This window comes from Prunus avium, chromosome 7 (genome assembly GCF_965620075.1).
Source record: "Prunus avium chromosome 7, drPruAviu1.hap1.1, whole genome shotgun sequence".
Classification (NCBI taxonomy): Eukaryota; Viridiplantae; Streptophyta; class Magnoliopsida; order Rosales; family Rosaceae; genus Prunus; species Prunus avium.
In genome coordinates this window covers 37,985,028-38,001,930 of record NC_142290.1, presented here as the reverse complement: position 1 = coordinate 38,001,930, position 16,903 = coordinate 37,985,028, and the positions used below count along the sequence as shown (strand labels likewise).

The window sequence follows — 16,903 nt, the reverse complement described above, 5'->3', positions numbered from 1 at the left end:
TTACGAATTTTGAGGTGGGGCCCACTTATTTTTTAATTCCTGATTGCAAGTAAACGCAGGGGAAGTCAGGAATGGAAATCATTCCCTTTCCTCCCATACCCATTACTGATACGTAAACATGCCCTGAGGGTCTTATCTAAGGTCCTTAGATGAGGCATCATCGCTTAACTGTTGGATCAAATTGGTTAACCGTTGAATCAAATTGGTTAGTTTGATCCAACGGTTAAGAAATAAGATCTCATACATGGGCCTTAGATAAGACCCTTACTATAGAATGACTCGGAAAAGGAGAACCCAGTGTATGGAATCAAACTAAACGCAACATTTTGACCCAATTTGAAGGAGAAGCCCATTTAGTTGGTAGCCCGTTGATTTATAGCTCAGAAGAAATTCCTTGATGGCTCATTCATATCCTACAAAGCCCACCCATACAACACAACTGCAGAAATGGACCTTCAAAATCAAAATATACCCAACAATTTATTCACTACATTACATTACATTTCCAAGTCCAAAAAGAAATTGGACTGGTAGCTAGCTTTCGCGCGAAAAATAGGACTGGTAGCCTTTTAGGGTCTGAAGAAGATGCCTAAATAGCCCAGCACTAAGCAAATGTGGGCCCACTGTGAAGAGAAAGTACATATTACGTAAGGATCCACAAGACAGGAAACTTGGACTGGTAGCTTTCTTTTCTTTTTTATATTCTTTTTCTTCTACTTTTTTATTTTAGTGAACAAAAATTTAGGGGGAGATTGGCTACTCTCACTACCAGTGTTAGTCAAATACAAAATGTTAAATTTGAATTTGATGGCTTACGTGGTAATTTAACACTTTGAAAAAAAAAATTAAACCAACCAAAAATGCCAAATATCATAATATTTTATTATATTTTTAAAAGCAAATAGAGCTCATATGATGTATATTTTTTAAGAGAGTAAATAATAGTGGGGTCCATTACTAAAAAAATATTAAAATAATATTTGACATCAAGCTTTTTGATATTTTATTTTTGACATATCTCTTCCAGCCTTCAAATTCATATAGGATTTGACTACTCGTTTGAGCAACTTTAACCTTCAATTTTTGCCATTTTATGCTCATATGGCAATTTGACACATCGGTTAGAGATACTCTTAGAATATATCCATAATCTCAAGCCAAAAGAACTTACATGTGGTACCCAACTGCCACACACACTAACGAATAATCCAGTTGTTGATCGGTTCATAATTGTATATTATTTCTTACCCTTCTAGCTTATGATTTGGTTATGTTTTTGAGTTAAACTTGTGCTTTTAATCCTTTTTGTGTTTATCTTTCAGTTAATTGAGCTTTAGGTAACAATGATGGCTTTGGAGAACATAATTCATGCAATTCAAGCATGTTAAGGCCTAATTTGGATGAATTGATGAAGAGCTTAAAGACAAATTCATTATGGCTACAGCCCCCTGCCAGTCCAATTCCGTAGGTCATATTGCAAGCTTTGTTTCAGCAACCTACATAGCTCGGATGAGGCCACATTCTTCATGAAAGTTGCTCCAATTGGTGTGTACTATAACATATCCAAAATTCAGCCCCATTGGATAAATCTGGAGTCCGTTACCTAGCAAACACAGAACCATGCTCAGGATGGATCTTATCAGCGCGGAAAATGAGTTAGCAATTTGTTTCGGCCTTAACTTCTTCCTCCGACCTTGGATTGGCCCAAATAACATATGGCTGGAAAGAGGACATTCTGAACTTCAATTTAGAGTGCTTAAAGTCCTAATTTGATTAAGATAAGCCCAAGTTGTAAGCCCTTGAAGTTGCTGGTCATGCTGACCTCAGCATGTGCTGGTTGGATGCTTGGTCATGGTGAGCTAGGTATGAGCTATCATTTCTGGTTGGAAGCTTGGTCATGGTGACATGAAGATGAGCTAGGGCTGCTGGTGGGATTTAGTGGTGAAGTGCATCAACCAATTCAAGATTTTCTAATACAAGTGCATCACCCATTTCAGATTTTCTAATACAAGTGCATCAACCATTTCAGATTTTATAATTCAAGTGTTGTATGCATTAGTCTTATTGAATTCTGATTTTCACTTCCCCTAGGCCTATAAATAGGGAAGTTCTCTAAGCTTGTAATAACACCCCAAGGGGGGGAGCTCTCAAGCACTTCTCTAGAGCTCCCTTCCCTTATCTCCCTCAAATTCTCTTAATTTCCCTTTGTAGTTCTCAATTGTTGTAATATGATCCTTTTACTAAATCTTCAAACACTTCCCAAACACTTCTCTATTCTCTTCCAAGCATTCTCCAATTCCTCAAACACATGTCTCTTCCCTTCCAAAGTTCTCAAAGTTCTCCAATTTTCCAAACACTCTCTCTTCCAAAATCCACAAAGTTCCCAAACACAATTCCCATTCTCTTCCAAATTCCCCATGTTCTCAAACACTTCTCCCATTCCTTCATCAAATTCTCTAAACTTCTCAAACACCCTTCTCTCCCTTCCCTAAGTTCTCAAATTCTCCAAGTTCATAAACATTCTCCAAACTTCTCAAACACTTTCTCCTCCCGTCTCTACGTTCTCAAATTTTCCAAGTTTCCAAAATCCACAAAGTTCCCAAACACCACTTTCCTTTCTTCTCCAAAAAGCCTACATATTCTCAAACACTCTCCAAACACTTCTCCCATTCCTTCATCAAATTCTCAATGTTCCCAAACACTCCTCCCTTCTCTTTCTCAAACACATCTCTCCTCTCTTCCAAAAGTCTCCAAATCTCTCAAACACATGTCTCAACCTTTCCAAAATCCTAAAAGCTCTCAAACACATGTTCTTCCAAAATCCTCCAAGTTCTCAATACTTTCTTCTCCCTCTCAAAGTTCTCAACACTTTCTTCTCTTCCTCAAAGTTCTCTTAATTTCCTTAATGTTTTCGTAGTTGTAATTTATTTTTCTTGTAATGTACATTCTTTCTTCTTGTTTTGTTTCTTTTGTTTTTATTTATGTTTTGTGTAGGAAAACTGAATTGGATCATTCAATCACCAATCCCTGTGGAATCGACCTCGCACTTACATACGCTATACTACCGAACGGCTCGTGCACTTGCGAGTATCACAAGTTGAGGATGCAGCTGAATCCATTTTGGTGCAGCTGTATCTACGCAACAGTTGTTCGGATTCAAACTGGCTTCTTATAATCACATTAAACTCTGAGTTTGAATTGGAATTAAACGAACAATTGGTACATTTTAAAAAGAAACGTAACCAAAACATTATTATAGATTGATTCAATTCAACTTACGTATCAAAGAACGATTTGGATTTGACTTCCGTATTCTAATCCATTGAAAATAACGCCTCATGCATGCGGTGTGCGATGCGATCTGATAGGGGCCCCACATGTTCTGTTTCTTTCCGTATTCGAAATAGAAATAGAAATAGAAATAGAAATAGAAACAGAACAAAGAAATAGAGATAGAAAAAAAAAAGGAACAGGAAGATGGTAGGTGAACAAATGAAGAGGCTAAACGACATCGCAAAGGATCATGTCCATCATTGGCTGCACTCAAAGGGCCCCACTCCACACCGTCAAGGGCCCGGGGCCCACACATACGAAGTTTCCACCTCCTACGGCCGCGCCTACATTTTTTTTGGGTCAATTTTTCCTAATTGCCTGATATTTGTTTCCTTGCTCTGTTTTTAGTTAGTGATGCTTCTTGTTTGTTCTCACCAAAGTGAGAATTAAGAAATAAACAAATATTTTTTTAAATTGGGACATTTATTTTTGCTACCTGCCTGTCATCCTAGGTGTGGTATTTTGCCCTGCTTTTTAGGTAACGGTCAAGATAGAGAAGGAGGTAGGCCAGAATGCAGGCAACATGACAAGCTGGTAGATACCTAAATAACCAGGGAAACATTTACATGAACTACCATAATATGAGAGTAATCAGTGCACAGCCTGGACTAGTATAAGAGAAGCTTTTTGGTTTCATTGTTTTGCTCAATTTTCAACTTTACTCAATTGTCTTTTTTATTTGCAATTCCTCTTTTTTCGCATTGTACAAAATTATCTCAACCTCGACTCTTATTTCTCACGCATAAATGTAAGAAAATAGAAGAAAATACTTATTTTGACAAGACTTTATTAAGATTAAAAATACATAAATGATTTTTTTGGTTAATAAGAAATCTTGATAATTGGTTTTTGGCAAATCTGGATAATTATTGATTCATTATATGGTAAGATTTTTTACTTTTTAGACAAGATTTTATTATGTTGGGATGGAATCGGCAGCAGCGTAACAGTACCCAATAGCGAGATAATTGACAGGGAGAGCTCACAATTTCACAAACACACAACACAACAAAACTAAACACTTTACTCTCAAATCACTCATCGACTTCACCAATTTATTTTCCAAACCCCTCTGAGTTCCTAGTTCCAAGTTATGACTCGGAATTAATGCTCCGTCCGTAGCCGGCACTGAACCTCTGCAATCCCAAAACCATGTCAGTTAACGGCAACAGCAACGCCTGGCTCAATGCAGAGGACCCGGAATCCATCACCGCCCCATTAATCTCGGGTCAACGATCAACCCCGAACTCCACTTCGCAGGTTGCTCTGGTCGGCGCCAATGTCTGCCCCATCGAAAGCCTCGATTACGAGATTTTGGAGAACGAGTTCTTCAAGCAGGACTGGAGAAGCCGCGGGAAGATGCAAGTCTTTCAGTACATATTCATGAAGTGGTTCTCATGCTTTCTCGTTGGTCTCATCGTCGGCCTCATCGGTTTTTGCAACAACCTCGCCGTCGAAAACATCGCCGGCATTAAGTTCGTCATCACCTCCAACATGATGTTGAAGCGCAGGTTCTCTAAATTTCACTTCAATTTTTAAAGTTAATTCCTTTTTCTTTCTTCGTTTTTTTTTATGAGCTGGGGAGATAAGAACCCCAAACAAACACCACAACTACTTAACATTTTCTTTCTTCGTTTTTAATTTGTCTTTGTTATATTAAAAACAGTTTTTTGCTGGCGTTTATTGTCTTCTTCTTCTCCAATTTGGCTCTCACTCTGTTTGCGTCTATGATCACGTCTTTTGTGGCGCCGGTTGCTGCGGGCTCCGGCATACCGGAGGTGAAGGCATACCTGAACGGCGTGGACGCGCCGGGAATATTTTCCTTAAGAACTTTATTTGTTAAGGTGAGGTGACTCACTGACTTTGATTTCAGTGCTTTTGGATTGTGTATAAATTGCTTTAGTAAAGCTGCTCTTGCCATTTTCAATTGTGAATGGGGTTTGCTTAGGTTGTGTGAAATTTAGCAACTTGATAGTTGGTATAGCTCCATTTTCAATTTTGTTTGTTTAACAATTCTGTGCTTTGGACATCATATACATTGAGATACTTATCAAAAGAAATTTGGATTTTTCATTTTCATTTTCCTCGTTGTACAGATTGTCGGTAGTGTTTCTGCGGTGTCATCATCTCTTCTTATTGGAAAGGCAGGGCCGATGGTGCATACCGGTGCCTGTGTTGCATCATTGTTGGGTCAGGGTGGATCAAAGAAGTACGGTTTGACCTGGAAATGGTTACGGTATTTCAAGAATGATCGAGACCGTCGGGATCTCGTAACGTGTGGATCAGCTGCTGGGATTGCTGCCTCTTTCCGTTCCCCTGTTGGTGGTGTGCTGTTTGCTTTTGAAGAGATGGCATCTTGGTACGCCAATCTCTCTATCCACACTTGTTTCTTTTTGCCTTTGCTTTTTGTTCATAATACTAATAAAAACTGATTCTTATAAGACTCAACTATGCACGCGTTTAACATCCTGTACAGTTATATGTCATATATATTTTGTCTCAATTTCCAGCACTCTCAGATGGAATTCAAGACCTAAGCATATGCACTAGTGGGGGGAAACCCCAAGAAAACAAACCAACTAAACTATACTACTAGATGATAAAAATTGAATTCATGAGATTAGCACTTTGTTTGAATCCAACCAAGATTTTGTTCTGTAGGTGGAGAAGTGCCCTTCTGTGGAGAGCTTTCTTTACAACAGCTGTAATTGCAATTGTGCTCCGGGCTCTGATTGATGTTTGTTTAAGTGGCAAATGTGGGCTATTTGGTACAGGGGGGCTGATAATGTTTGATGTCTATTCAGCGAGTGTGTCATATCACATTGTGGATGTGCCTCCCGTGCTTCTCCTTGGGTTCGTAGGCGGCATATTGGGAAGCTTATATAATTCTCTATTAACAAAAGTTCTCCGAATATACAATCTCATCAATGAGTAAGCATTTTAGCTTAGTGATGTCTAAGCAGTATTAGTGTTTTCAAAGTGTTGTGAAAAACCATAATTTTCTGACTCTGATCACCTTGATGTTTTCCTTGGCCAGGAGAGGCGTCATTTATAAAATACTTATAGCTTGCACAATCTCCATGTTCACATCTTGTCTTCTCTTTGGATTACCATGGCTTGCATCTTGTCGACCTTGCCCAGCTGATGCAGCAGAAGCCTGCCCTACAATTGGACGGTCTGGTAACTTCAAGAAGTTCCAATGCCCTCCTGGTTACTATAATGACCTTGCCAGCCTCATATTTAACACGAACGATGATGCTATTAGAAACCTTTTCAGCAAGAACACTGATTCTGAGTTTCATTTTTCATCAATTATCATATTTTTCGTCACCTGTTTTTTCTTAAGTATCTTTAGCTACGGGGTTGTTGCTCCTGCTGGTCTTTTTGTACCTGTTATTGTGACTGGTGCATCTTATGGGCGTTTTGTTGGAATGTTAGTGGGTTCACACTCGAATCTCAATCATGGTCTCTATGCTGTGTTGGGTGCTGCTTCTCTTCTTGGTGGAACCATGAGGATGACTGTCTCTCTATGTGTAATTATTCTGGAATTAACCAATAATCTATTATTGCTACCGTTGATAATGGTGGTTCTTCTTGTTTCCAAGACCACTGCTGATGCGTTCAATGGAAATATATATGATCTGATTATGAAAGCAAAGGGTCTTCCCTATCTGGAGGCTCATGCTGAACCATATATGAGGCAGCTGACAGTAGCTGATGTAGTAACAGGGCCACTACAACTATTTTATGGAATTGAGAAGGTTGGTAATATAGTACACGTTCTCAGAACTACAGGGCATAACGGGTTCCCTGTAATTGATGAGCCTCCACTTTCTGAATCCCCTGTTTTGTTTGGTATTGTCCTCCGTGCCCATCTTATTGAATTGTTGAAGAAGAAAGCTTTCGTGTCCACCCCAGTGCCGACGAGCACCGATTCCTTTAAGCGGTTCTCATCAGAGGATTTTGCCAAGAGGGGTTCAGGCAACGGTGACAAGATAGAAGATATAAAATTGACTGAGGAGGAGATGGAAATGTTCATAGACTTACATCCATTTACTAATGCTTCACCTTATACTGTTGTGGAGACAATGTCACTAGCAAAGGCTCTCATACTTTTCCGAGAAGTTGGTTTAAGGCACCTTCTAGTAATACCGAAGATTTCCACAGTAAGTGATTTTGTCCTTTACATTTGCTTTTATTACAACTACAAAATATGGTATTCTGAAGCATCAGTTGTGCATTGCAGTGCACTTGCATCCCCAAAAATTTGTGTAGTTCACATCACTGGTTGTGCTATATATGAATCACCACTTCTTATGCTAATTGTACATCAATCCATCTAGATTTAATTCTTTCTGGTGGCAAATACTTCTCTGCCTCTGTTATATGATTCACTGGTCTTGCTATTTCTGTTATTTCTGTTCAATGGGCCTCTACCTCGTATATCAAATTTTGGCTGATAAGAGTAAAGTACTTGTTCAGCAGTGCTTTCTGTATTGTATGTGTATGCTGTTATGCCGTTATGTAGTTAGTGCTCAATATCTAGAATTGCTTCTGTATTTGTTTACACGCTCTATTTAATACTTCTCACAGTTTTCTTACTGATCGCTTGTAATAACTTTGCTGGTCAATTGCAGAGATCTCCTGTTGTGGGTATATTGACAAGGCACGACTTCATGCCAGAACATATACTGAGCTTGAACCCTATGCTGGTAAAGAGCAGGTGGAAAAGATTAAGATTCCGGCTGGCTCCTCCGGCCAAACTCTTTTAGTGGATTTAGCTTTGTAGTTTCCCTTGAAAGTAAATAGTCTTATTCAACCTGCGACTCGCAGTATCTGCTCTGCAGTACCAAATCATGACGAGTCCAGTATCATTATCTTTCAAATTATTCATGGAGTCCAGAGCTTAAGAACTAAGGGACAACTAGTTTAGGTATCAGAATATAAATATAGTATATAACATGGCTTAACGAGGTACGCAATTCTCTCTTGATGAACTGTGAAACATGACATTTTTGCTCTCCGATGAAAATACCATATTATTCAGTTGAGAATTTTGGCCGAAAAAGTTGTCTTCTTTAGAAGCGTCAGAAAAGGGTGCAAGTGAGCCACATTATAATTACTATGGAGTTTATAAGGGCTGGTCTTTTACATTTTTAACTTCCAAGTTGATTTTTCAAACTAAATGGTTGAACCCACACTCGAATAATAATAAAAGATAACAGCTACACATAACCCCTTCCAATACTTAAAAATCATGCCAAAAACACTCTGGTGAAAATGAAAAAGGTGGAACTAGATTGGGAACTTGCTTCTATTGCTATAGAGAGAGGTGCTAGATCATCGAATTTGCCAGGAAAATAATGGGAAAGGGTGACAACCAGCCAACACGCTGAACCTCAGAAAATCAGACGAAAACATTTATAAGAAAGTTTGCATGGTCAAATAGGAAGGCTGGTAAAACTCAGTTGATTTATTATCCCCGTTTTGGCACTCTTGTTCAAGACAAAAAAAACAATGAGAAAAGAAGTAACTAGGCTTTGTGTCGTAATTCCAGTCCGAATCCTGAATCCATTGTTGCTGAATTCTGAATCTCTTTTTCCGAGTAATATCAACATTCAAAAACTGCAAATGTGTTTGCCTTTATGCTCCTCAAGGCATGTCGTTGTTTTGCAATAACTAGTTTTAAAAAAAGTATATTAGACATCCACATGTATGCATGTTCAAGAGTGAAAAAAGATGTCGACAAAGAGGCCTAAACGAAAAAGCAAACTTTTGTCTCTGACCAAATTCGTTCTTACAGGGCAAGTTTGAGGGAAGGAGGTGCCTCTCGTATTATACCACTAGCCTTTCTTGACACTTCTAAGATAGTCTGCTCTTATTGTCCACAACTGCTCTCCCACTGATTTCATGTCTGGCCGATCAGCTCGAATGGGGGCAGCACACTGGATAGCCAAATCAAAAATTTTCACCACTACCTCTGCATCTACAACTTCCTGCAATGCAGGATCAACCAATTCCACCATCCTTCCTTCATTCAGCTTCTTGAAGGCCTGCGGAATGTTACACCAGACATAAAGTTATAAACAGCTATAGTTCAAATTTAATCTGGATGGAAGGGTTATCTAGCAACAGACATAACTGAAAGTATTAGGAGAGTTCTGCTGCATGCATGTTGTTCCATGTTCTAACTCCTAAAGATATGCTACAAAATCAATTACTTATCAAGGGAACAGAAGAAGATCATTACCCATCTGAGTGTCACCCGCTCTTCAACAGGTCTTTTCAACTCCACTGGACGACGGCCAGTTATGATTTCTATAAGTAATATCCCAAATGAGTAAACATCACTCTTAGGGGTGAGTTGATAGGTTTTCATATACTCGGGGTCGAGGTAACCAACAGTTCCTTTCACTTTGGTTGAAATGTGTGTTTGTTCCGAGTCCACCGGACCAAGCCTTGCAAATCCGAAATCAGCCACTTTGGCTCTCATGCTTTCTGTCAGAAGAATGTTGGACGACTTCACATCTCGATGAATGATTTGCTTTTCTGTTGTGATATGAATACCAGATTAAGCACCAATCAGATTGACCAAAGAAAATCAATTCTTCATCTCTAACCAGACAAATAAACAAATGAATAAAAGAGCAGTGGGTATTTAAAGTTCTAGCAATAGTATTTTTGTTACCTGCATATAGATGAAGATAGGTTAAGGCATGAGCAACATCAATGGCAATTTCAAGTCGCTGATTGAACTCTAGGATTTTGCCGTGCTGACCTGCAGTATAGTAGCATAATTGTTTATGATAGCATAATTTTATAGAATAAATTTTGGATATTTTGGTGCTTTAACTAAGCTTACCATCCAAATGTTCTCTAAGAGTACCGTTTGGCACATACTCTGTAATGATAAGACGCTCATTTCCTTCATCAACATAACCTAGTAGCTTTACAAGATTCCGATGATCAATTTTGGCCAGAAGTTCAACTTCACTACTGAATTCAGTTTCCAAATTCTCGAAGTGTTCCTATGACAAAGTTTCCATGTAAACAAAATAGCATTCATTTATCGACTAACTGCCATGACAACAGAAAACTTCCTTATAAAGCCACTCAAATGTTCGATGGCAACATGGAAAACTAGTAAGTCCATAACAAATTATGCTATGCATAAATTCTACTACGAAGCCTACTTTGATGTTGAAATTTTGAACCATGTCACATACATTTAACTTTAGCATGCTACTTTCCTAATTGAACCCAGAATGCACAATTAATCCAATCACTATTTGGGCAACTGAAGAATCTGATTATGGAATACTTATTAATTGTGATTTTTCTGATTGCCCCAGATTCCTCAAAAATTAACATAAAAAACTTTTTCATTTTCAAATATAACAGAACAACAAATTTTACTTACAAAATTAATGAATGGGCTACCAATTACCAAGAGGCCACTGAATTGTATCAATTATAGCCAATTGTGAGAGCCTCAGTAGTTGTACTAGTTTTTTACTACCTAGCATGTCACCAAGATAGTATTTCCTTTCATAAACTAACCGGAAATGACCAATCTTTCATTGAGCACCCACAAAAAGAAGATTATGATCTATTATACCTTCTTAGCTCGTTTTATAGAAACCACTTGGCCATCGTCTAGCCGGGCTTTGTAGACAGTTCCAAAACCTCCTTCACCTACTTGTTGTGATTGAGAGAAGTTGCGGGTTGCTTTGGCAATCTGACTCAAACTGAGATGTACCGATCCAAGTCTACTGAGTTTTGGAGAAATTGAAAATCTAGGACTAGGTGGCACACGAAGCGGACTAGCCGGGATCTTTTCAGGAGCAGAATTCACTTCAAAAGAAGAAGAGGCTGAATCCACTGCAAGAGGACAACCAGTTTTAGTTTAACCAAAAAAAAACATTGAAAAAACAAAGTCATAATGAGGAAACAACCAATATAGAATAGACTAGTCAGTGGCAACAAAAATTCAATTATTTGCAGAATTGCAAATAAAACAATTTGGACAAGTTTGAAAGAATTTTAGTCTAATATAGGATGAATGTATTTAAATGTTAAACTGGAATATAATTGGTGGTTCTCATCTCCAGCAACCTGAAAACCTATAATTATTGATTTCGGGTACACAGACAGGCAGATATGAGAGACTCACTTGAATTTGGGTCCTTAGCAAGAACTTTGTGAGCAGCTTCTCTCCTTTTCTTATAAAAGCAGGGACACATGAAAACACAACATAACAAAGACATTGCACCTACTGCCATTCCAACTTTTTTGGTCTTGGATACAGATGCAAAGCCGTTCTTCTCTTCTCTATCGTAGGACGTGGATTTATCCATTGACTCCTTTTGCAAAAGTTTCCTTCCTGTCCTCAAGTGAAAACCAACTGCAAAAGCTGCAACACTTAACAATGGTCCTAAAACTTTACCTAAATTCCAACTATGGACTACAATAGCATCATTTAAACAAGAAACACAAGCAACGTATATATAATATCAATGCATACCTAGTGAAAGGTCTGATACACAATGGTTAATGCCAAGGTAGCCCTCCAAAATGCAACCATTTGCGTAGTATGTCTCAAGTGCCGTACAGAATAAAGCTTTCTCTACTGAATTCCCATTTATGTAATACAGTTCAAGACCATAAGATTTTGAATAGGCAATGTGATCACTGCAAACCTTTGACTGTATAACAAACTCAGAGGAAGAGATTGCTGGCAATTTCACCAGAAGCAACAGACTCAACATAGTGATGGCCGTTCTTAACGGGATAATGTGCTCAATTTCCATTTTCTGAATGAAAAGATGATGAAACATCTCTGTACTCTTGTATTCGTCTCGCCGCCCTCAAGTAGCTCACTAGTTTCAAGTTCAACCGTTCCGATCGCACTGGATATGCAAATTAGTGTTCGACCGTCACTTTCAAATTCATCTACAGAACCCAGTTCTCGAGATTGACGAAAGAGAGAATCCTGGCCAAGAAAGGAGCTGAGCGGAGATAATGATACTTTCTTTTTGGCCAGTAATGTTACTTGTATATTACGACTTCAAATTGCTCCAAATATATAAGTTTATTATGTAACAATCACTGAAATGATCAATTCGAGCTTCAATTCATGACGTACTAGTTGAAACCTTTAATAGACAAAGCTCTACCATATAGCTTGATGGGTCCACAAAAATTCAATCAAAAGCCTTCAGTATCAGTACCCAGTTCACAATTGGGAAACAAATTAAAACCCAGCTGGTAAAGTTGCCCAAAAAGCAATCCCACGATCTCCAAGCACCAAAATTTCCAAACTTTTACTGAATTGCTTGAGACCCAACTCACAAAATCACAAGCTCACACTAAAAAATCCGAACATTTGGTAGCTCTACACAAACAGCAAGACAGCTTCAAAGAAAATCCAAACAAAATACTAAATTACACAAGTGGCTTAGCATCAGATATCAGGAAACAAGAAAAGCACCTGAATTTATAGTGAAAGAACCAAACCTGAACAGTGAGAGAGGCGGCTAAGGGAAATGTCAAAGACAAAACTGGTGCGTGTGATTGCAAAGGAAAGGCCTTAAAAAAGAAACAAAGACCGGCCTTACCTTGTATTTAGAAGAAGATGGTGGATTTACACGGCCGTCTGTACGCTTTCATTAATTTAAGCAATAAATATATCCTGGAATTTGGACAACGTTGATTGTTGACCGTTGGGAAACTACGTAGTATGCATCATTGCTGCCGGAGAAAACCCCTTCAAGGGCTTTTTGGTCATTTCAATGTCTGTTTTTGGCTTTTTTGCTTTTATATTTTTCCTTTTCTTTTCTTATACTAATCAAACCCAAGAATCTCTGCTGTAGAAGAGGGGTCCACGTCCATCCACCCCTTTCTCATTTGCGTCAGATTCTTTCTTTTTTCCATATATTTTATACGCATGAAAATAAAATTCCAACATAACCCATCCTCTTTATTTATTTTTAACAATTTAGAGGGAGGACAAAAAGAATAAACATTTTATGTAAATACAAGCTTGAGCTTCTTCTTGTTGAAGTAACAAAGTGTGAACGGCTTTCTCGTGGTGTTGAATTTTCTCTGGTACAATTTACAAGTTACTGGGTATTTTCATAAATGAAGGGGCTTTCTTTCTTGTGTTATATAATTATATTACTCCATCTCCATGATTGGTATTGGATGTTTGATTTCAAAGATGATTGGGTTGCTGAACGTCCCATAAAAGCTTCGAAGCGCCGAGTTCTGTTTATATTACGCGGTCACCAATCTTGGCCTTACGCACGGCACTACGCAATCATTGAGATCCATGATATTGATGTGCACACTAATTTTACACCTTTTTCCTTAGTTGCATTTGTTAACTTATTTTCTGCAGTTTTTTTTTTCTTTCGGTCTCTTTCTCCTTTTAGACCTATTTTCAATTGATTTAGAGATTGATAACAAATAAATTAAATTTTTTTATTTGGGTAATAATTGTAGACTTAAATTAGTCTTTAACTCATCTGTTCATACTTTAATAATGATATAAGAGAAAGAAGAAGAAGAATACTAATAATAATACTGAGTTGCGTATTTAAAAGGAAGATGACGAGGCGAGCACAAACCTAAGTCTACAAGTAATGTAATGGTCTCCGTAAGGCCTAAACCCAGAAAAAGAAAAAGCTCGATTTGACAATACCCAAGAAGAATGGGCTTGTCGGCTTCGGATTACCCAAGAAGAATGGGCTTGTTTGGCATAGTCTAGAAATTAACAAACAAAATGATCCAAAAAATGAGGTTCAGTTAATGATAAGAAGACTGGGACTGAGGAACAGATTGGTACTACGGCGGCTGATCAACTTTCAACTGACTATTGTTATTGCAGCTGGAGGAGAATGCGGGGACACAGACTATGATGATTGTTTGCTTGGTGGGCTGCACAAAAGTGTAATACTCAATGGAGTTTGCTAGCAAATGCAAGCAGTCAACTCCGTACCAACCCAAACTACCCTCTATCAGAATCAGATGTCCTGGCTCCTGACAGCCCCAACATTGTCCAGATTGGTGAAGGCTGTGGCAGCTGCGCTCGGAAGTTTGAATGAAATTCAAGGATATTTGTCCCATATTTGTAGAAATAAGAAAGAGTCGAGTCTTTGTAAGTGTGGAAGTTCCACACTTAGTAAATGGAAGTTTGACCAAGTAGAAGCCAATTGGGCTTCAGATTCGATTTGGGCATTGAATATCTATATAAGATTTAATTGTCAAAAAGATGGGCTTTGGGGCACTTAGGCACTTCATATTTAAATTTATTTTTTAGTTTCGAATTTTTTTTTTTTTTATTAATTCGGATTAGTTTAATTAACTGTTTTCTAAGAAGCACATTCATCTTGTTTGAGAGGAAAACAATCAAAGTTTCGCCAAATTCTAAGTCCTAGTACTAGGGCTTAGAATACAAATAGGAGGCAGTCACCTATAAAACTTCAAGTATCGAGAAATGGGTGAAATTACCATCTTTAAGACATTGCATCAAATCTGTAAGCCTCTATCTCGAGTCCAAGTTAATTCATTTATTTATTATTTATTATATTCCAAGTAAATTCAATTTCGTTGATATTGATATATTGTTGATATATACATATAATAGTTTTTATTAATCACTAATTGTTGTTTTTCCAACAATTGCGACAATATCCGTGTTTCGTTGGAGAAGCTCGGAGTTGTCAAAACCTAGAATGTTGCATTTTGTAAAGTATAGCAGTCTCTTCTCCTAAGCTATATTGAACCTTTGCCCTCAAAAAGTTTGTTTGTATTCATGTTTGGCATTTCTTTGCAAAGTAAATCCTTTGTTATTTTGTCTGTCAGCATCATATCCTATATTCCTATGAACCTTTCGCTTACTGGCTTTCCTTATCTGATTGCATAAAGCTCTCTGATGTATATAGGTATCTCTAGCTAGCTAGGTCTTATTATAGGAGGAAGAAGCCAATTTTATCATCCAAAGCGCCGACTAAATCGTACTTTCATTTCATACGACTAAGATACATGTTAGAAGACAAAACTCTTTTAATTCTTTTGAAATCTTCTGGGCTACATCTATTTAAAATTTTGAAAGGCACATAATATGTGATATATTTTTACGAATATATCGAATTGATGAGTTTTAACTCAAGTGACATAAAACGAGAATAAATATAAGCAAAATTATGAGAAAATATCAATAATATTAATCTTGACCCTCTCGTAAAAGTGACAATGCATGGTCCAGAAAACAAATAAAGAGGTTTGGTAAGGACAACTTTTTAGGCATTTTTAGGGTGGGCTTTTGATTAGACGTGTACCAGTTGTGCAAAACCAACAAAATTCTATCTGATCTGAACTCCCTTCAAGTGTATGCTTGGGTGATCTAATCTTTGAGGGAAGAATCCCTTCAAGTGATATATAATAATAATAGAAGCTAGCTAGCAGGATCGAATACGATCACCAACCAATTGACATTTGACATGTTTTTGTTGGTGTGTCAAGGCTGGACAACAACAGCAACAAAAGCACCATGCGATGGGATATAATAAGAATTTGCTTTCAGAATATAATATGCATGAGCTGTGAGCACTAACACTAAGCAACCATTAATATCTGCTTGTTAATTTCTGGCTTCCGGCTTTTACACAATCTTTGCCATCACAAAAATAAAATATTTTCAAAACTGTCCCAATAATAATATTGCAACAGGCAAATTACACAGCCAAGACAAAAACCCTAAATTCTAAACAATGTCATTCACTCTAAGCAGTAAGTTACCATATAAAGGAAAGCAAACACACCCCAAAGCAGGACAAATTACATAATACTACGGTAGTATGGTTACGAGATATATCACATAATCGTACTACTATAGTATTCTATAATATCTCCCATAACATAGCTGCAGAGATTTTTAAAAGTGGACGTCTTTTGTTTTGTTGGTCAATCATAATAAATCACGAGTTTGAAGTTGGAAAATGCAAAAAGAGAAAGAGAGGTAAAAAAGTCTAAACAAAATACCTAAGAAATGTGTAGACTTTAGAAGGGGATGAGGGTGTAAATGTCAAACGAAAAGAGAGGATATTACCAGAATGATTCCCTATTATTCTAATAATAATTAAAGATTTTTTTTTTTTTTTTTTGTGGTTGTTTTTTGGGGTCAACATTTTCTCTTTTTTACTCAATCCTTAAGTTGACGTGCACTTTAAACACTCTGGGGTACGTGGAAAGATCTCCTACCCTTCACAATCCTCGGACACTTGTCCGGACAATAATTATTTTTGCAAATTAATAATACTAATTATAATATTGCTAAACTTTGGACATCTAGTCCTTAGTTTTGACAAAATTAAAAAATAAAAATTTAGTCCTTAGTTGGTTTATATGTTTTTTTTCTTCAAATTAGTTGGTTTATATATTCGCTCTCTATTATGAACCATTGAATTGGGCACGAACCTACATATTCCAACAAATAAAATACTGTCAGCTTATCAATCCTTTTGTTTTCTTTCTTCTTTTAGAATTTTTGTAAACTCCGAATTTGGAG

At 37.4% G+C, this 16,903-nt stretch overlaps 2 protein-coding genes across 3 annotated transcripts; one reads left to right on the top strand and one right to left on the bottom strand.

The window, feature by feature from the left end:
• The first annotated feature begins 4,290 nt into the window (after positions 1-4,290).
• LOC110752665 (Voltage-gated chloride channel family protein) lies at positions 4,291-8,187 on the top strand. Its single transcript, XM_021953370.2, has 6 exons — positions 4,291-4,844; positions 5,000-5,177; positions 5,430-5,692; positions 5,995-6,264; positions 6,371-7,499; positions 7,971-8,187. The coding sequence occupies exons 1-6, from the start codon at positions 4,486-4,488 to the stop codon at positions 8,103-8,105; spliced, it is 2,334 nt and encodes a 777-aa protein (XP_021809062.1). The 5' UTR covers positions 4,291-4,485; the 3' UTR covers positions 8,106-8,187.
• A 697-nt stretch (positions 8,188-8,884) lies between these two features.
• Positions 8,885-13,113, bottom strand: CRCK3 (calmodulin-binding receptor-like cytoplasmic kinase 3). Of its 2 annotated transcripts, none has more exons than XM_088256012.1 (7): positions 11,858-13,113; positions 11,507-11,746; positions 10,952-11,214; positions 10,196-10,361; positions 10,022-10,111; positions 9,584-9,882; positions 8,885-9,386 (listed from the first exon to the last, which is right to left on the bottom strand). In XM_088256012.1, the coding sequence occupies exons 1-7, from the start codon at positions 12,168-12,170 to the stop codon at positions 9,177-9,179; spliced, it is 1,581 nt and encodes a 526-aa protein (XP_088112138.1). In that variant the 5' UTR covers positions 12,171-13,113; the 3' UTR covers positions 8,885-9,176. The 2 variants fall into 2 exon arrangements, with proteins under 2 accessions (XP_088112138.1, XP_021809068.2); XM_021953376.2 differs by having other exon boundaries at positions 9,017-9,386; positions 11,507-11,737; positions 11,858-13,109.
• Positions 13,114-16,903: the final 3,790 nt, after the last annotated feature.